This window comes from Hemiscyllium ocellatum, chromosome 2 (assembly GCF_020745735.1).
Source record: "Hemiscyllium ocellatum isolate sHemOce1 chromosome 2, sHemOce1.pat.X.cur, whole genome shotgun sequence".
Lineage (NCBI taxonomy): Eukaryota > Metazoa > Chordata > Chondrichthyes > Orectolobiformes > Hemiscylliidae > Hemiscyllium > Hemiscyllium ocellatum.
The window spans coordinates 84,501,922-84,520,931 of NC_083402.1; the positions used below are offsets into that span (position 1 = coordinate 84,501,922).

The following is a 19,010-nucleotide window of genomic DNA, read 5'->3' on the forward strand; positions in this document are numbered from 1 at the left end:
CCTAAGATGAAGTTCTAACACTGCTCCTTCTGAGTGCCTGCTTATTCCTCCTTCCCTCTTTTGGGGTGAAGAAGTACTTGCAGTGAGGTCAAGATGCCACGTGTCCCCTTGCCTTGCCATTGATGTATGTATCAAAGAAAACGCCACCATTTCCATGCAGCAGGCAATGACTACATTAATGATGGTCTCCTCTATATTTTGCTCTCAATACTGACAGCCTCTGGCATCACTACCCGATTTCTTCTGCCTGTCTCTACTTGTCACTTATGGCCCAAAACAGAGGCATATTATTTGTATCGAGCTCAGCAGTTGCCTAACCCGAGTGTCAGATTTGGATGTTGCTTTTTCCACTGACTATTGGATTCAAGCCAGAGATATGCTCACCAGTTTGTGACCCTGAACCTACTCTAGATAGTGGACCCATCAAAATGAAAATCTCAGTGGTGGCTGAGGATGCAGGTGAATTATGTACCAGTGCATCTTGAGATTTCCAAGACATCATCATTGGAGGTAGTGTTGCGAATTGGGGATGTTATGGCATCTTGTGATTCATTCTGTACTGGTGACCAGTGGTATCTGTAGTACAGAAGAGGAAGAATTGGTTGGTAAACATACAAATTTCTCATACCATCTGCACATCTGAGAATAGCTGACTATAGCCTTTCACCTAGCTTCTTGTAATATTCATGTTTCACTATCTGTGGAGGAACAGTCACAACTCTCCCCTGTTTGCTCTGCAGCCCACTCTTTGTATGGGGTGATAGTTTGAATATTTGCCACCCCTCCACTGGTGCAAGCCTGTTCTGTCCTGTTGTGGGTGATCCTGTCCTGCAGAAAGAGGAGTTTGATGGAACATGCAGAGCAATACCAGCTCCTGAGCTCTCCCTATTAACTGAGTACGAAGAGGAGCACCCTTCGTCTGTTACAACATTGAATGCATGAGGTGGCTATCAGTAGGGCACATCATCCATGAAATACTTGAGAGTTTTGAGTGATTGTGTTATGTGACATGCTAGGGCAGTGGTAAGATTTTACTGAGTGATGCTCTTCTGATTGTCAATTTGCAATAAGTAGACCATGGCACTTACCAGTGTGGAGAAGAGGATATTGATCATCCTATTTCTGCACTAAATCAGGGTTCTCCAGTGTGGGCCATTGGCACTGACCTGCCAAGTGACTTTGCTCAAGGCTGTCTGGCTCTGAAGGGAGGGCTCTCTGCTTCCATCCTTATTTCATGGTTGGTCTGAAGTAGAACCTTTAGCGAGCTGTCACTGAATCTTGGATGTGGTATTTGTCTGCTTAAGAAACCTCCAGCGACCACCGTAGTGAGTAACACTGTCAGTGAACAAAGGCCTGCAGGACCAGCAGAGTCAAGAATCCCTTTGCCCACTTTATATGATTCACTGTTCAACTTGTGGCATAATTTCAGTGCATAAGTAATGAGCTGAAAAGCCCAACCCTGCGTGAGAAAACATACTGCAGGCCACAAGTGAAAGTCACGACCTCAAAATTACCCCATGCCACATTTGGCCCCAATTTTTGCTGAGACATAGAGCACCTTTGTTGCAGCAAAAATACAGAAGAAGTTGGAAACCCTAAGTTAGGTCTCTCAACTCAACATTTCTAATTTTCTTGGGGACAGGCCATAATTCACCCTGTGATTCCTCAAGGCTGCTGGTCATTTGAGGTTTGGAGTGCTTAGTGTCTGGAACCCAAAGCTGGAGATTAGATGAAGTCAGAACGGGTCTGTTCTCAGTGTCTCTTTTAGATATGCAGGGTAACCCTTTGGAGAGCTGATGACCGTGGGACACCTTGGGAATATGGGTGAGAAATTGTTTTCAAGGTGCAGGCGCATCGGGTGTCCTTTGGGGACTAGGCTGATGGCAAACATGTCAAGACATTTTCCCAAAAAAGTGAAGTTATAAAACTGTGCTAGCTGTTTCAAAGTGCCTGCACGAGTGAAACAATGAAAGGATTTGAGCTGCATGATTTATTTCCACAGTGTTCACAGTGGGCTGCCTATTGATGGACATCACCAACTACCTATTTAATGGAAATATTTGTTGACAGAAGGGATTAACCACTTAAATGAGACGTTGAACTTAAATTTTCACCAGCTGCTATTTGTTTAAATAGACATCACAGCACTTGAGTGAAATGTTTGTGTACATGAGCAATTAGTTGAAGCAATTTCAATTATTGGCAGTTTCCTTGTATCAATGAGAGAGTGCTTATTTAAACAGGGACATTATCAATAAACTGTATTTTCTGTCAGGTTACCTCCTGATTAATACCCATGCTGGATAACAGGCCCCTGAGGGGGAAGGACAAAATAGGTGGGTGTGTATGAGTTGGCATGGTTGCTATAAAAAGCCATGGGAATGTTTGGAGACATGGAGAGAAATAGATAGGTGAGTATAGGGTTTGCTGTACAGGTATGGATTGGCATAGAGGGGCATGATGTGAAGTGATGAGAGCAGAGGGATGCTTTCTGTTTCAAGTGTTATTTTTAAACTTTAACCACAGTGCTAGAGCTTATTGATAGGCTTTCCACCAAACCTGCATGGGGACCTGGCAGTCTGTTAGGCTCTTCGTAGGTTGCCTGACCTGATTCCCATTCCAGCTCATCCCAGACCAAAAATTAGAAGTGAGGGCAATCATTTTTAAAGGTTGGGTTTGCAAAGTTTAGAGTTACTCATCACAGCAGGGAAATTGTAGCTTTGGAGTCCAAAATGGAACATTGATCCCACTAATACTGAATCTGGATGAGACAGAGAATATGTGTGCATGCAAGTGTTTGAGCAAAAGCTGGAAAGTGCAAATCTGAAGTGTGTCTTGGATCACGGCGGGATTGAGGGAGAGGGTATCAGGCCGGGCTCCCAGCTGTGGATACTTGCCAGTGTTCTTCACTCCTGGAAGGTTTATATTAAGCTACAGAATGGTTGTTTGGTCATCACTTTCCAAGCTACTACAGAAAGAAAAAAACCCTTCAGCCATTTACTCTTGAATTCACTACCTTGAAACTATAACCCAGGATGCTTTTAAAAGAAGGGTGAACATTGGAATAAATAATTTTTCTCACAAAGGATCTTCGTATCGTTGTGTTTAACAGTCAATCCTCAATTTATGCCGCTATTGTCATACACCACAGATCTGTATTTGAGTTCCATGTTTTTAGAAGGTATACCTGATTTATCAGACACTTGTTACAGATATGAGTAGTTATCCCCAATCTTCCCTACTGCCTTTGGTATAGTCTGTTCCTCTTGATTCCAATCTCTTGGTGTCAGGTAAAAATGTGAGTTATTAAGATTGTAATTGAAACTGAAATGTGTGAAATTATTTTCTTTACAAAACAGTCATTCTCCAAAGCTTAAATTTCATAATCTGTTCATCTTGTGCACATTCTTCTTAGTGTACACATTATAATACTGTAATTGTTTTGAACCTATTTACTATATTCAAAATTGCTTGCACTTGCTCTGCGAGTTTCTGGTCTGGTCATTTCATACTCATTTTAACAGGGAGTCCAGTCTCAGAAATGATCCATCTACATAAATACAGTTCTGCAAGCCAATTATTTACACCAAAATTCTCAGATATTGTAATAGAACATGTAACAAGCTGTTGCGCATGGTGAAGTACGCAAATCACTAATCACTACACTTTCTTAGCATGTTGCTTTGGCTGTAAGAGTATGAATTCATTGGATGGCTCAGAATTTGATAGTGAATTGCATTTTATTTAACTTGGATATCTACTGAACAAAATCTTTATGCATATTGCAAAGATGACCCCTGAATTTGTACCATAAGATCAATGATATTTGATAGAGTGGACTGTACAATGTCACAGCGTATTATGATCTCGTCAGGCTGTCTTCAATCAATGCCAACTGTTCTCAACTGACAATTGCGAATAGTTTTCAGTGGTGCACATTTCAGTATAATTAAGTGATAATTTTCTGTGCAGGTATACAGTGAGACATATAATTGAGGGCTGGTAGTTTGATTTAAGATGAGGTGTAAGGTTGGAAACTTAGGACAGGCTGTCCTAATTACAGGTTATTGGGCCTCAGCAAGGAATTATTGCAATTCAGTTAAGCCTTTATTTTACATGGTGATTTTTCTTAAAACTATTGTTGCAATCTGAAGCAGATTATGGGTCTGTGACTTGAAAATAAAACATTAGTTTAATTTAATATTATTTGTTATCAAAACCAAATGTGTTTAAAGTGAATAGTTTTGCTATAAAAATCCTAGTTTACCCATCCTGATAGTTAGTTTGCAGGTTAGGTAACATTAGGGCACTTTAAATATGCTGATGGCTGACTTTCCGATGTGCTGTCAGTTTTCCTAGATTATAATTCCCTTGCCTGTACTCAATGCTCCTGCACATTACAGTTCAGCCAAGATGTGGATGAGAGACTGTTTGTTTAAACTTTCCTATTCTGCTAACTTCCTTCTAATGCACAAAATCTGTGTACTCATGGACCTAGATAATAATCCTCCCCACCCACTCTGAGTGACAGGCTGGAAAAAGTTGAAAATGTTAAAAAATGGGGAACATGGCCCAAATTGCCATGTATGCACCTGTGGCTGATTTAATTCTAGTGGGTAGCATGTCAGAAAAATGCCCTACTCGGAATATTCTCCCCAGGACTCGAAACATTAACTTTGATTTCGGTCCACGGATGCTGCCAGACCTGTTGAGTTTTTTTCCACCATTTTAAGTTTACATTGTTGAACATGGTCATTGCCTGGTACTGTGCGACATTAATGTTATTTTCCACTTACAAGCCCAAGTCTATCGTCCAGATCTTGCTGGATTTGAGCATGGATTCTTCAGTATCTGAAGAATCTCAAATAGTTAGCAAGTTTTAAGAAAATTTGTAGCTCAGGTTGAGGTTCTGGATGTGGGTATGCTCACTGAGCTGGGAGGTTTGTTTTCAGACATTTTGTCACCATACTAGGCAACATCATCAGTGAGCCTCCAGATGAAGCATTGGTGACATGGCCTGCTTTCTATTTATGTGTTTAGGTTTTCTTGGGTTGGTGATGTCATTTCCTGTGGTGATCTAGTTCCTGTTCTCTTTCTCAGGATGTGTTTTTTGACTAAGGAAAACTGATTCATCAACCAATGAGTGGCTGCTATGTTTTCTGTTCTCAGTAACACAGATTGAGTGGTGTTGATTCAGCTTACTTGTAAAGGTGAGAGGTTAGATCACAACTTGCAGTTGCAGATAACTGTGCACACCAAGTCCTAGCTTGCTTCAGCCAGAACTACTCATGGCAGTTGGTAATGTGGCTTAAATCCTGGTCCTTGGCTCATTAGCATATCTTAAGGCAACATCGCCCTTAAAGAAGTCCCCATTTTTCCAAGATGTACTTACATGCACTCAGAAAATAATACAATATGGTTGTTGCAAAGCTATTTCCACAGAAGTTAGAGTTTGAAAATTTAAGCGGTTGAGTCTAAACATGTAATGTATAAGTGGTTTGATAATCTTTCTGGATCTTGTAATAGTATGACCTTCCAGAGATTTAGACTTCACACTTAACCATTCTTGACTCAAGAGACGTACTGGAGTCTTCACATGTTAGTATGTTGCTGTCTTGACGGTCTTCCCACATTTTTATTGTCCAACCTTATTTTGTGTGTCTTTTGTATTGTATACTTCCCTGAGTTGGCTTTTGTTTTTCCTTTATGTTGCTCCATTCAATGTCATGACTTTGTAGGATCTTGGCTCACTGCACATGTCAACTACCTTTGCAAGCAATTATATTTCCTATATAGGATGTGTGACTCTGACCTTCAGTCCTTAATACAGATTAGGCACTTCCGCATCTGCAAGTAAGTCATGCACAATCTCCATTCTTCCTGGTTTTTCATTTAAATTTGTATTTATGTGCGAGAACTTGGACATAGTATGGCATGGCAGAGTAGTCTTAATTTGCTTTCCAAATATGATCTCTGCTGGTAACTGTAAGCCATATTGGCATAATTATTTTTACTGGAATTTGTTGCAATCTAGGCAGTGTCAGTGGTTTATGCCAATATTTTTCAAATGGTTTGTGATTGCTTTCAATGGTGAAATGTTTATTAATAAAATAATTGTGGAATTGTGAGATAGTGAATAGTAAGTAATTTTTGGATTAGATTGGATTAGATTAGATTCCCTACAGTGAGGAAACAGGCCCTTCAGCCCAACAAGTCCACACTGCCTCTCCGAAGATTAATGCATCCAGACCTATTTCCCTCTGACTATTGCACTTCACACTATGGGCAATTTGGAATGGCCAATTCACCTGACCTGCATATCTTTGGACTGTGGGAGGAAACCGGAGCACCTGGAGAGATATGTTGATCCTCCTGTTATGCAAATTGTATGCCCCCTTAAGAGATCTCCAACTGCTGATGCTTGCCAAATTTGGTGTGTATGATATGAAGAAGGTAATAAATCTGAGCTCTCTGTAAATTTTCTTTGTCTTGGTGAGTAGACATGTGATCTGCACCTGCAATTTGCCTGGTCAGGAAAGACTGCATAACATGCATAGATAAAACCAAAAAAGTTGATCTGACCTACGTTCAGCTTATTCTAATTGCTGTTGAAGATGTGTCTTTCATGACGAGATGCTGCTATTAGCAAGTGTAGATTTCCCTGTGAATTTCTCTAGTTTTATGCATGACCTCAATGTCATCGGCAAAACATTCGCATACAGGAATATTATCTGTAATTCTGTGCAAATGTTGCTGGAGCAAATCTTGACTGACAGAGCAAAACTTGCTGTCTGGAAGCAATGTCATCCATGCCATGTTCTGAGCATAGCTATTTCCTGAGATTCGTTTGCTGAGCGAACTGAACAATATTCATGTTTGGCACTAGCTTGGAGAATAATTTAGTTCCTGTGTATTTGGGATTCAGTTCCTCTCCTGTTGCAGTTTTATACAGGCATCTTTTTAGAGAAGGTTTCACTCATATATTTACTCATGTAACAGAACCACACAGTATGTATGTTGACAAGATTATGCCGTTATTTTCAGTATCATCCCGCTCACTCTTGAGCTTCTCTTGTATGCAAGCATTGCACTTACTGGGATGGTCGATTGATAGAATTGCAACATCTCCAATGAGCAGCATCAGCATTTCACAGTAGAAGACACTAATTGCATTCCAAAATTACTTAATAATCAAGGGACAAAAGGAGGACAGGAATAAGCACAATAACTATCACCAAAGAAAACGTGATAGGGTACCTTTTAGGGCTAGAGACTGATAGTTCCCCTAAACTTGATGGGCTGCATCCTAGGATATTATCAAAAGTGGCTACTGAGATAGTGAATGCACTGGTATTAATCTTGCATGAATCCTTAGATTCTGGAAGTGTTCCAGAAGATTTGAAAACTGCCAATGCAACACCTCTGTTTGAAAAGCAAAGTAGACAACAGGAAGCTAGAGGCCAGTTAGCTTAACATCTGTTATTGGGCAGAATGTTCAAATCTATTATTAGGAATGTAATAGCAGAGCATTTAGATATACATAATATGATTAAGCAGAGTCAGCACACCTTCATGAAGGGGAAACTGTGCTTGACAAATTTAATGGAGCTCTTTGAGGAGGTAACAAGTAGGGAAGGTAAATCAAACATTGGCCTTTATTTCAAAAAGAATGGAATATAGAAGTAGGCAGCTTTTGCTAAACCCGTGCAAAGCACTAGTTGGACCACTACTGGAATCCTGCAGTTTTACGCCCTTTTATATAAGGAATGTATATTTTTATTGGAGACAGTCTAAAGAGGATTATGGAGTCACAATCATAGATGTCTACAGCACATAAAGAGGCCCTTTAGCACATCGAATCTGTTCTGGCCACCCAAGTAATTCTGATCCCATTTTTCGGCACTTGGGCCATAGCCTTGTATGTCATGGTATTTCAAACACATATCTAAATGCTACTTAAATGCTATGAGGGTTTCTGCCATTACCATGCTGATAGGCAATGTGTTCCACCACTCTGAGTGAAAAAGGAATTCCCCTCTAAACCTCCTGCTCCTTACCTTAAATCTATTCCTCTGGTCATTGATCCCTCCGCCAAGGGGAAAGGTTCCTACTGTTTACTCAAACTATGCCCTTCAAACTTTTATCAGTCTTAAACATATCCCACTCAATCTCCTCTGCCCCAAGGAAAACAACCCCCAGTCTATCAAAGCTCTCTTCATAATAAATCTCTCCAGCTCAGGCAGCATCCTGGTAAATCTCCTCAGCACCCTCTCCAATGCCATCAGATCTCTCGTGTAATGTGGATTTTAGAAATGTACACAATACTCTATCTGTGGCCTGGCCAACATTTTAAACCTTTCCACCATCATCTCCCTGCTCTTAAACTCTGTCTCGGCTATTAAAGGCAAGTATACCATATATTGTCTTAATTCTAGAGCATTAATCTGAACTTCCGGATTACCAGCCTGGTGACTACTTTGTTTGTTGGTATTTCAATATTTTTTATCCATAATCCAATCATAATCATTTATTTTGCTATCAGAAAATTTAAAACACCCCAATTGCTATTTGTGAGAATACTTCAGTGTGGATTGTTTACTCACCCTGCAGCTCCATATCTGGAGAATCCTTTGACTTGGTGCTACATTTAAACTTGTTAGAAAAGACAAAGTCTACATCATAAAAATCAATAGGTCTTTGTGGGCAACTTCTGTAAAGGTAATCTGTGCATGCCTTTGTTGCTAACTACAAAATCCAGCTATTAATATACTTTAGATGTTAGTGTCCATATATTAATTAATTTTATGAAGTTGTTTTCTTTCAACCTCTTTGTCTCTTAAAAATACTCTTTTGATTATTTTCAAATAACTTTATTAGCAGTCTTTGCTAAATAAATTACAGTTAAAAATAATTTCAAGTAATGAATGCTTTATTATTCAGATGCTGTTGATGGTAAAAATAAAATGAAAGGCATAAGCCTATTTTTGTGCTCCTCCTCTGCCTTGGTGGCAAGAAACCCACATTATATAGTCCATCAGTATTCAGTTTAAGCAGTCAGGCCACAGGAAATATTTTAAGAAGGCATTGCTTCATGGATCAAAGAACGCAAACCACTGAACAAACACACTGTATGACTAAATTGTCCTGTATGTTTACTGAAGCAACAGACACTGAATGCTACATTTCCTGTTGAAAAGGTTTTGTGCTGACAGTTTTGACCTACTATTGGGTTTCTGCTTTCTATTGACAGTGTTCTCATCAAGTACAGGCTAAACATGTATCGACAGCTGGACAGATAATTGTGGGTGTTCAGTGTTGGACATTAACCTGTGTTTAAAATAGTTCTTTATTTTGTGAAGTTGTTGTTACGTACAAATGAGAACAAAGGAAAGGTCAAAAGGTCAGGATAAATCTTGAGCTAGTAGAATTTTTTGACGTGAAAACTAAACACAAAATTATGAAGCATATCTGTTGAGCTATTCAGGATATTTTCTTTTATGTTTCGTGGTTGAAAGCAGTTTTGTATCTCTGAAAACACTGCAGCTAAAGGAAAGGGTCCAGGTGAAGTAATGCTGTTCCTGTCATAAACTAAATTAACAAAAACCAAATTAGTCTCTTCCTTTTCTCGATTTAGCATGGCACTGTGGCAGTGATTTTTACTTTCATCCTTGCACAATTCAGGAGTTTGAATATCAATTGCAGGAAAATTAAATTGAGATTTTTTGTGAATGTTAATGGACAGTGTTACAAAACATTGACATAACTCAAGCTTGCTGATAGAAAAAAATAATGTTAGTTTCTATATCTTAATGCAGGTTAGTGACATATTGCTTGCAAGTCATTCATTTTCTGTCTGGTTGTGTATTGCAAACAATCAGCACTTGAAAGTTAATGAACTCATAGAAGTCATAGAAAAATACAGCACAGAACAGGCCCTTTGGCCCATGAAGTTGTGCCGAGGTTAATCCTAATGTAAAATATAGTAACTTAACCTACACACCCCTCAACTCACTGCTATTCATGTGCATGTCCAGCAATCGCTTAAATGTCCCTAATGACTCTGCTTCCACCACCACAGCTGGCAACGCATTCCATGCATTCACAATCTCTGCGTGAAGAACCTACCTCTGACGTCTCCTTTATACCTTCCTCCAAATATCTTCAAACTATGACTCCTCGTACCAGTCAATCCTGCCCTGGGGAAAAGTCTCTGGCTATTGGCTCTATCTATTCCAGTCATTATCTTGTACACCTCGATTAGGTCTCGTCTCTTCCTCCTTCTCTCCAGAGAGAAAAGTCTGAGCTTATTTAACCTTTCTTCATAAGGCAAGCCCTCCAGTCCAGGCAACATCCTGGTAAACCTTCTTTGCAGCCTCTCCAAAGCCTCTGTATCTTTCCTATAGTAGGGTGACCAGAACTGGATACAATATTCCAAGTGTGGTCTCACCAGGGACTTGTGGAGCTGTAGCAAAACCTTGTGGCTCTTAAACCCTGTTAATGAAAGCCAAAACACCATATGCTTTCTTAACAACCTTGGGTGGCCACTTTGAGGGACCTATATACTTGCACACACATCCCTCTGTGCCTCCACACTGCCAAGAATCCTGTCTTTAATCCTATATTCGGCGTTCGAGTTCAACCTTCCAAAATGCATCACTTCGCATTTATCCAGGTTGAACTCCATCTGCCATTTCTCAGCGCTGCTCTGCATTCTTTCTATGTCGCACTGCAGCCTGCAATAGCCCTCTATACTATCGACGTCGCCTCCAACCTTTGTGTCATCTGTAAATTTACTAACCCACACCTCAACCTCCTCATCCAAGTAATTTATAAAAACTACAAAGAGCAGAGACCCAAGAACAGAGCCTGCGGGACCCCACTCAACACTGACCTCCAGGCAGAATACTTACCATCTACAACCACTCTCTGCCTTCTATCAGGCAGCCAATTCTAAATCCAGATAGCCAAATCTCCCTATATCCCATACTTCCTAACTTTATGAATGAGCCTACCGTGGGGAACCTTATCAAATGCCTTGCTGAAGTCCATATGCACCACATCCACTCTCGATCTTCATCGACCTGTCTTGTCACCTCCTCAAAGAACTCAATAAGATTTGTGAGGCATGACCTGCTCCTCACAAAGCCATGCTGACTGCCTTTAATCATACTATGCTTTGCCAAATAGTCATAAAGCCTATCCCTCAAAACTCTTTCCAAAACTTTGCTGACCACAGATGTAAGACTGACTGGTCTGTAATTGCCAGGGAGTTCCCTATTACCCTTCTTGAAAAGAGGAGCAACATTCGCCTCCTTCCAATCCTCCCGTGGAGAGTGAGGAGGCAAATATCCTTGCCAGCGGCTTAGCAACCTCCTTTCTTGCTTTCTGGAACAGCCTAGGATAAATCTGGTCTGGCCCTGAGAACTTATCAATCAATTTTCCAAAATTTCTTGCACATCAACTTCATCAATCTTGATCTGGTCAAGACTGTATCCCAGCTCCTCATAGTTTTAATTTACTACAAGTTCCCTTTCCTTAGTGAAAACCGAAGCAAAAAACACATTTAGGGCTTCCCCAATCTGCTCAGATTCCATGCACAAGTTCCCTCCGCTATCCCTAATTGGCCCTATCTTCTCCCTGATCATTCTCTTATTCCTCATGTATGAGTAAAATGCCTTTGGGTTCTCCTTAATCCGTCTTGCCTTTTTTGTTCCCCTCCTGGCTCTCCTCAGTCCATTTCTAGTCTCCTTTCTAGCAAGCCTATAATCTTCTAAAGCTATGCTAGATCCTTGCTTCCTCCACCTTACGTAAACTGCCTTCTTCCTTTTGACGAGAAGTTCCTCTGCTGCCGTTATCCAAGGTTCCTTAATCTTATCCATTCTTACCTGTCTCAGAGGAACAAATTCATGCATCACTCACAACAACTGCTCCTTAAATAGTCTCCACATATCTGCCGTCCCCTTTCTGTGGAACAATTGCTCCCAGTCTGTACTTCCCAAATCCTGTCTGATAGCGTCATAATTTCCTTTTCCCCAATTAAATATCCTTCGGTAACTGCTACTTTCATTCTCCAAGGCTATGCTAAATGTGAGGCAGTTGTGACCACGAGATCTGACACCTGTCCTGGCTCGCTGCTGAGTACCAAATCCAAAATGGCCTCTCCCTTTGTCGGTATGTCCACATACTGAGTAAGGAAACCCTCTGAACCCACCTGACAAAAACAGCTCCATCTAAACCATCTGCACTTAGGAAGTTCCAGCTGATATTGGGAAAGTTGAAATCATCCAAAACAACAACCCTGCTACTTCTGCATTTTTCCAGAATCTGCCCGCCATGAGTTCTTCAATCTCTCTCCTGCTATTAATTGGTCTGTCAAAAAACCCCAATGTGGTGGCTGTTCCCTTGCTGTTCCTAACTTCCACCCATATTGACTCAGTAGACAAACCTTCCTCAACAACCTTCATTTCTGTAGCTGCAATGCACTCTCTGATTTGCAATGCTACACCCCCTCCTCTTTTTCCACCCTCCCTTTTTTTCAAACTTTCTAAACCTTGGAGCATCAAGCAACCATTCCTGCCCCTGTGAAACCCACGTCTCCATTATGGCCACAACATCGTAGCCCCAAATACTGATCCATGCTCTAAGTTCGTCACTCTTATTTCGGACACTCCTTGCATTAAAGCAGACACACTTTAACTGGTCCCTTTGTTTCATCGCATGAGAAACCTTCCTGATAGATTCAATATATCCTGTCACTGCCCCGTCTTCAACTGATCCCCCTCTCAGACATGTGGCTCTTATTCCCATCCCCCTGCCAAACCAATTTAAACTCTCCCAAATCACACGATCATCCAGGACATTTGTGTCCCTCCAGTTCAGGTGCAACCCGTCCTTCATGTACAGGTCCCACCTTCCCCAGAAAGTATTCCAATCTCGCCCACTTAAAACCTTCCCAGAAGTCCTTCGCTCCTCCCTCGCACCTCTCAGCAAACTGTTGTAGATTTGCATGCGTTATGTTTTTGGCGTAGAAATAAAACCAAAGTAATTTGAATATCAGGTTTACTCCAATAATTTGTACAATCTAGGTATACAATATTCAAATTCAAAACATTAATTTGTTTTATACTGCAAATAACTTCTCAACTGCTCGATGCTTGACTCATTGCCTTCAATACGACTGTCAAAGTTTAAATATTTTTCAAAACTCCTCCAATTTCATGGTCGCATTTGTCTTGGAATTTAAATTTAATAAGAAATTCCAATGTTCCTGTTGTTTGAAGACCAACTGAATAGATTCTGTACTGTGTGGAAAGAATAGCCATATCAAATGTTCTGAATGACAAAATAAGAATAGAATAGCATGGCTTTTCCTCATGTATCATTATTTATATGCTTTGGATTTTGCTGCTGGACATTTTTTAAAGCAATAGGCCCTTATATTTAAAGAGCACCTTTGAGAAAAGCAATTTTCACAAAAATATATCTTTCTTTCTAAGAAAAAAGACCGTGGAAACAAATTGCCTAACAAAAGTGTGACCAAAAGCTCAGTCACAGAGGCAGGTTGCAATGCAATCTTTGAAGAAGGTTCGAAGGTGTTTAGTGATTGAATTTTTGGTTGTGTGCACCTCTACAAGCAGAAGACTTGGCTGCCAATAGTGAGGCAATGGAGTTGTGGGAAGGTGGTCATAATTTCCAAAATGAGCCACGGACAATGGGAGATTGAATTTGGGATTGTAAGACTGGAGGAATTTAAAGAGATCATCAGAAATAAGAGTAACAGTGGTTAATCTAGTCCATCAAGCCTCCTGTACTATTGAAAAAAATCGTGGCTGATCTGATTATGACCTTAATTCAATTTCTTACCTGTCCCCCATTGACTCCCTTGTTGATCAAAGCCTTGTTCCTCAGCATTTAATATATGAAATGAACCAGCCTTAACCACCACATGTGGAACAATTCCAAAGTCTAATGCTCCTTTCAGAGAAGAAATTCCTCCTAATCTTAAATGAGAAACCACTTACTTTTAAAAAGTGATCCCTAGTTCTAGATCTCACTACACTTCCCCTCCAACCCATTTGCATGAGAGCAATAGCCTATCTACATCAGTCAAGTGAAACCACCTCAGAATCTTAAAAAACTCATATGTTTTAACAAGATCTCTTCGCATTTTTTTAAACTGCAATGAGTATTGGACTAACCTGCTCAATCTTTCCTGATAAAATAATCCTCTCCATCTGAGGATTGTCCCTATGGAACATTCTCTGAACTGTTTTAAATGCAAGAGTGTCTCGTCTTAATTAAGGAGATCAAGACTGAAAATTCTGTAGGTGTCACCAATACCTTGTATAGCTGTAATAGATATTTTCTACTTTTATACTCCATCCTGCCTGCAGCGAAGGACAACATTTGATTTGCTTCCTAATTGCTTGTTATACCTGCATGCAAATATTTTTGTGATTCATCCACATGGATATCCAGATCCCTCTGTATGGCAGCATTCTGCAGTCTCTCCCTATTTAAATATTTTGCTAGTCTACTTTCTCTGTCAAAGTGGACCAGCTCTCATTTTTCCACATTATATCCCACCCGCCTTTTTTTGTTTGACCCCACATGTCCCACTTTTATCTCCATACAGATTGTTTTTGTATCCTCCTCATAATTTGTTTTCCAACCAATCTTTATTTCATCAGGCAAATTTTGCTACAACACATTAAATTCCTTAATCTAAGTCACTCATGTAGAACCTTAACTGGACTCACCACATAAACACAGTGATGACAAGAACAGGTCAGAGGCAAGGAATACTGCTGCGATGAACTCATGTCCTGACTCCCCAAAGTCTGTCCACAAGGCACAAGTCGGAAGTCAGGAGTGTGATGGAATACTTCCCACTTGTTTGGATGGGTGCAGCTGCAATATTACTCAAGAACCTTGACTCCATCCAGGCCAAAGCAGCCTGCTTGAATCATAGAATCCCTGCAGAGTGAAAGCAAGCTATTTGGCCCATCAAGTCCGCAACGACACTGTGATGAGCATCCCACCTAGATCCAGTTCCCCTACCCTACTCCATAAGCCTGCATTTCCCATGGCTAATACACCTAATCTGCAGATCCCTGAATGCTGTGAGCAATTTAGCATGGCCAATCCACTTAACCTGCACATGTTTGGACTGTGGGAAGAAACTGGAGCACATTAGGATTAACCCTCAGCACACCATCATTGGCCAAAGGGCCTGTTCTGTGCTGTATTTTACTATGTTCTATGTTCTAACCACTTCCATCTAGAAGGACAAGAACAACAGATACATGGAAACACCACCACCTTCAAGTCCTTCTCAAGCCACTCACCACACTAAAATATATTTGAAATGTATTGCCATTGCTTCACTGTCTCTGGGTCAAAATCATGGAATTCTCTCCCTAACAGCATTGTAGGCCAACCAAAACAGGTGGACTGCGGCAGTTCAACAAAAAAGCAGCTCAGCACCACCTTCTCAAGGGCAACTAGGGACGGGCAATAAATGCTGGCCAGCCAGTGACACCCACATCCCACAAAATTAATAATAAAAAAAAAGTAAACACTTGAGGCCCCATTTAGATCCAATTTGCTAACCTGAAAATATCCCGTTGAACCCAATACTCTCATTTCCTGTTACTCAATCCTCCAGTCTAATATAATATTACTCCCAACACAAGGAGCTCTTGTACAGAAACCTTTTATGTGGCAGCTGATCTTTTTTTAAGATCTAAATACATTGCATTGACTGATTCCCCTTTTCTGTCCCTGCTTATGCATCCTCAAAGAACTCAATAAATTTTGTCAAACACTATTTTTCTTTCCCAGAACTCTGTTGACTCCCCTTTCTGACATTATGCTTTCCTAAATGTGCTCCTGTACATACTTAAGCGATCCAAGCGTTTTCCCAGTGACAGCTTTTAAAGTGAGTAGCACAGAGCCTCCTGTGTTTTGTCACCCTCCTTTTTTGAATAATGTCATTTACATTTTTGTAATACAGTAGAACCTTTTGAGAATGTAGGGAATGCAGGAAGATTACAACCAGTAAATTGACTGCCTCTGCAGCCAGTTCTTTTAAGACCCTAGAATACAGACCTTCAAGGGCACTATTTTCTAGTGATGCTGCTTGTTCCAAATTCCTCCCTCACTTTTGACCCTGCTTTTCTACTATACTTGAGATGCTTTTTTTGTGTCTTCTGTTATGTCAACAGATAAAAATACTTGTTCAAAGCCTCTGCCGTATCCTTGTTTGTCCTTATCAATTCTGCAGTCTCACCCTCTAAGGAAACCAATGCTTAATTTAGTTATGCTTTTCTCTGATATATGCTTGTAAAATGTTTCACTGACTAAGAAATTTTATTTTATGCTCTCCAATTTCTCCCCCTTTAATATTAATTTAGTCATCTTTTGTTCCTTTTCTCAAGTTTGCAGTCTTGTGGCTGCCACTAATCTTTGCAGCAATGTATACCTTTTCTTTCAATGTGGTAGCATATTAAAATTACACCTAATCATTACAATCTTTATTTCTCAATAGAATATATAATTAGCAAGATTGGGACTAGATTGGGTTGGGGTATCTGGTTGGAATTGACAGGTTGGACCGAAGGGTCTGTTTCCATGCTGTACATCTCTATGACTCTATTTCCTTAATTATCTGCCACAACTTCTCTACAATCTTACCATATAACTGATATTTCACTTATATTTCAGCTAACTCTGTCTTCATACCCTTCTAAATATTTTACTTGGGAAGTTGGACACACTTGTTTCAGACCCAAGTTTCTCACCTTCAAATTGAATGTGAAATTCTGTCATTTCATGTTTACCCTGATCTAAAGGAAGCTTTTTGGAGGCAGTCATAAGTTAATCCTGTTCCATTACGCATTACTACTTGTAAAATAAACTATTCCTTAATTAGTGCTGGAAAAGCACAGCAGGCCAGGCAGCAACCGAGGAGCAAGAGAATCGACGTTTCGGGCATAAGCCCTTCTTCAGGAATGAGGCTGGTGTGCCAAGTGGGCTGAGATAAGGGATGGGGGAAAGGAATTTGGGGGAGGGGCGCTGGGAATGCGATAGATGGAAGGATGTGAGGGTGATAGGCCGGATTGGGGGTGGGGGCGGAGAGGTCGGGAAGAAGATTGCAGGTCAAGAGGGCGGTGCTGAATCCGGGGGTTGGGACTGAGATAAGTGGGGGGAGGGGAAGTGAGGAAGCTGGAGAAATCTACATTCAGTGGGAAACTACAAATGGCTCCTACCAATTACTATTTTTCACTGGTATTTCTTATCTTTCCAAATTGATTCCCTGAACCAAGATAATTTCTTCCTATTTACTGATCATATTCTTTATTAACAGAGCTACCTCACCTCATTTTTGCTACTTGCTGTGCTTCTGATAAAGGTAGCATTCCATTAACCTTCTTAATTTCTTGCTGTGATTCATGTGCAAGAACACCTAAATTCCAGTAAGTTTGAAATCAGCAATCATTCTCTTTTAAGTAATGCTTATTTATTCTTCCTGCCAGTGTGAGCAACTTCACATTTTCCCACATTATACTCCTGTCACATTTTGTCCCATGTACTCAACCTATTTATATCCGTCTGCAACTTCCCTATGTCCTCCTTAGAATAGGCTTTCATATCAATCTTTGTTTGATCTACAAATTTAGCTACCATGTCTTCATTGTTCTTATGCAAGTTATTGATATAAATTATTATTAAAAACTTGCAAGACTCTATTTTCTGCTAATCAAATAAAGACTTATTTATGTAAATTATCTGTTTTATACCAGCTATCATTCGACTGTCAACACCACGTGTACCTACTTGTACAGTAACCTTTTATGTGGCACCTTGTCAAAGTCCTTCTGGATATCCAAATGTAGCATGTCCACAGCTTCCACTTTACCCACAGCCCATGTTACTCTTTCTTTTAAAGAAATATGATAAGTTGATTAAACATGATTCCTGTTTCACAAAAGAATGCTGACTCTTTCTGACTATCTTGAGTTTTTCTATGTGTGTAGCAGCAATCCATGTAATGATCACTCCTGAAACCTTTCCAAGATAAATGTTAAGCTATCTGGCTCGGTCATGGTTAGAGGAGTTATGTTTGCTACTTTTCAGTCCAGTGGAGCCTTCTGAGAGTTCGTTGAATTTTGGAAAATTAATGTCAAAGCATTTTCTACCTAAGTAGCCACCTCTTTTACGACACTAGGATGAAGTCCATCAGAACCTGGGACTTGTCAGCCTGCATCTTCAACCCACATCAGTTTGCTCTGTGCTATTGTGATTTTATTAAATCTAGACTACTAATTAGTCTTAATATTATTTGATACTAGATGTAAGGTGTGATACTAATATTACTTAATACTTAGTACTTAACATTAGACCACTACACTAATTAAGCAGAGACAACAATTGTACTTCTGATGTCCTTTGCATAACTGAGATCTTTCCATTAACTGTTTTTTAATCTCTTACTAATACCTCTTTCAAAGTGAATACAATACAGGCTGATATTTGTCGTTTCAGAGCTCTTCAGTGTCACCATCAGCCAGTTTCAGAACTGCAGAGAAGCACAGAAACTCAAATGATTATTCCACAGATAGTAAGAAGCAGAAGACTGATGATAAGGACTTAGCAAATCGTTATGTGAGTAACAGTCAAAATTATGGGAATGCCATGACTTTTTCTAATCAAATTTTGATTAAATCTTGGATCTGTTCTCAGTTATTTGTCTTTATGTTTCGTATTTTTATGAATTATGATTTTCAGCTTCTAAAAACAATCACCCCATTGAGGAAGAAGGAGAAAATAATGCTTAAGTTTTTTTTTCCCTAACAGTATGATTGTTTCAATAAACTGTCTCGTAGTAGATTTGCTTTTCTGAAAATACGAGTTTTTCTGAAAGTGCTGAATAATTCATGTAAGAAGAAAGGAATTAGCATTAGTCCCAACAGACATAGGAAAATGTAGAACTCACTTAAATTATGCTA

General features: G+C 39.9%; 1 protein-coding gene across 1 annotated transcript in view; it reads left to right on the forward strand.

Annotated features, from left to right (window-relative positions):
* The window catches only part of LOC132828169 (transducin-like enhancer protein 4), a 206,342-nt gene that overhangs the window by 154,975 nt on the left and 32,357 nt on the right, over positions 1–19,010 (forward strand). The window contains exon 9 of the mRNA XM_060845101.1: positions 18,547–18,666. Coding sequence (XP_060701084.1) covers positions 18,547–18,666 — 120 coding nt within the window. The remainder of the gene's footprint in view (positions 1–18,546; positions 18,667–19,010) is intronic.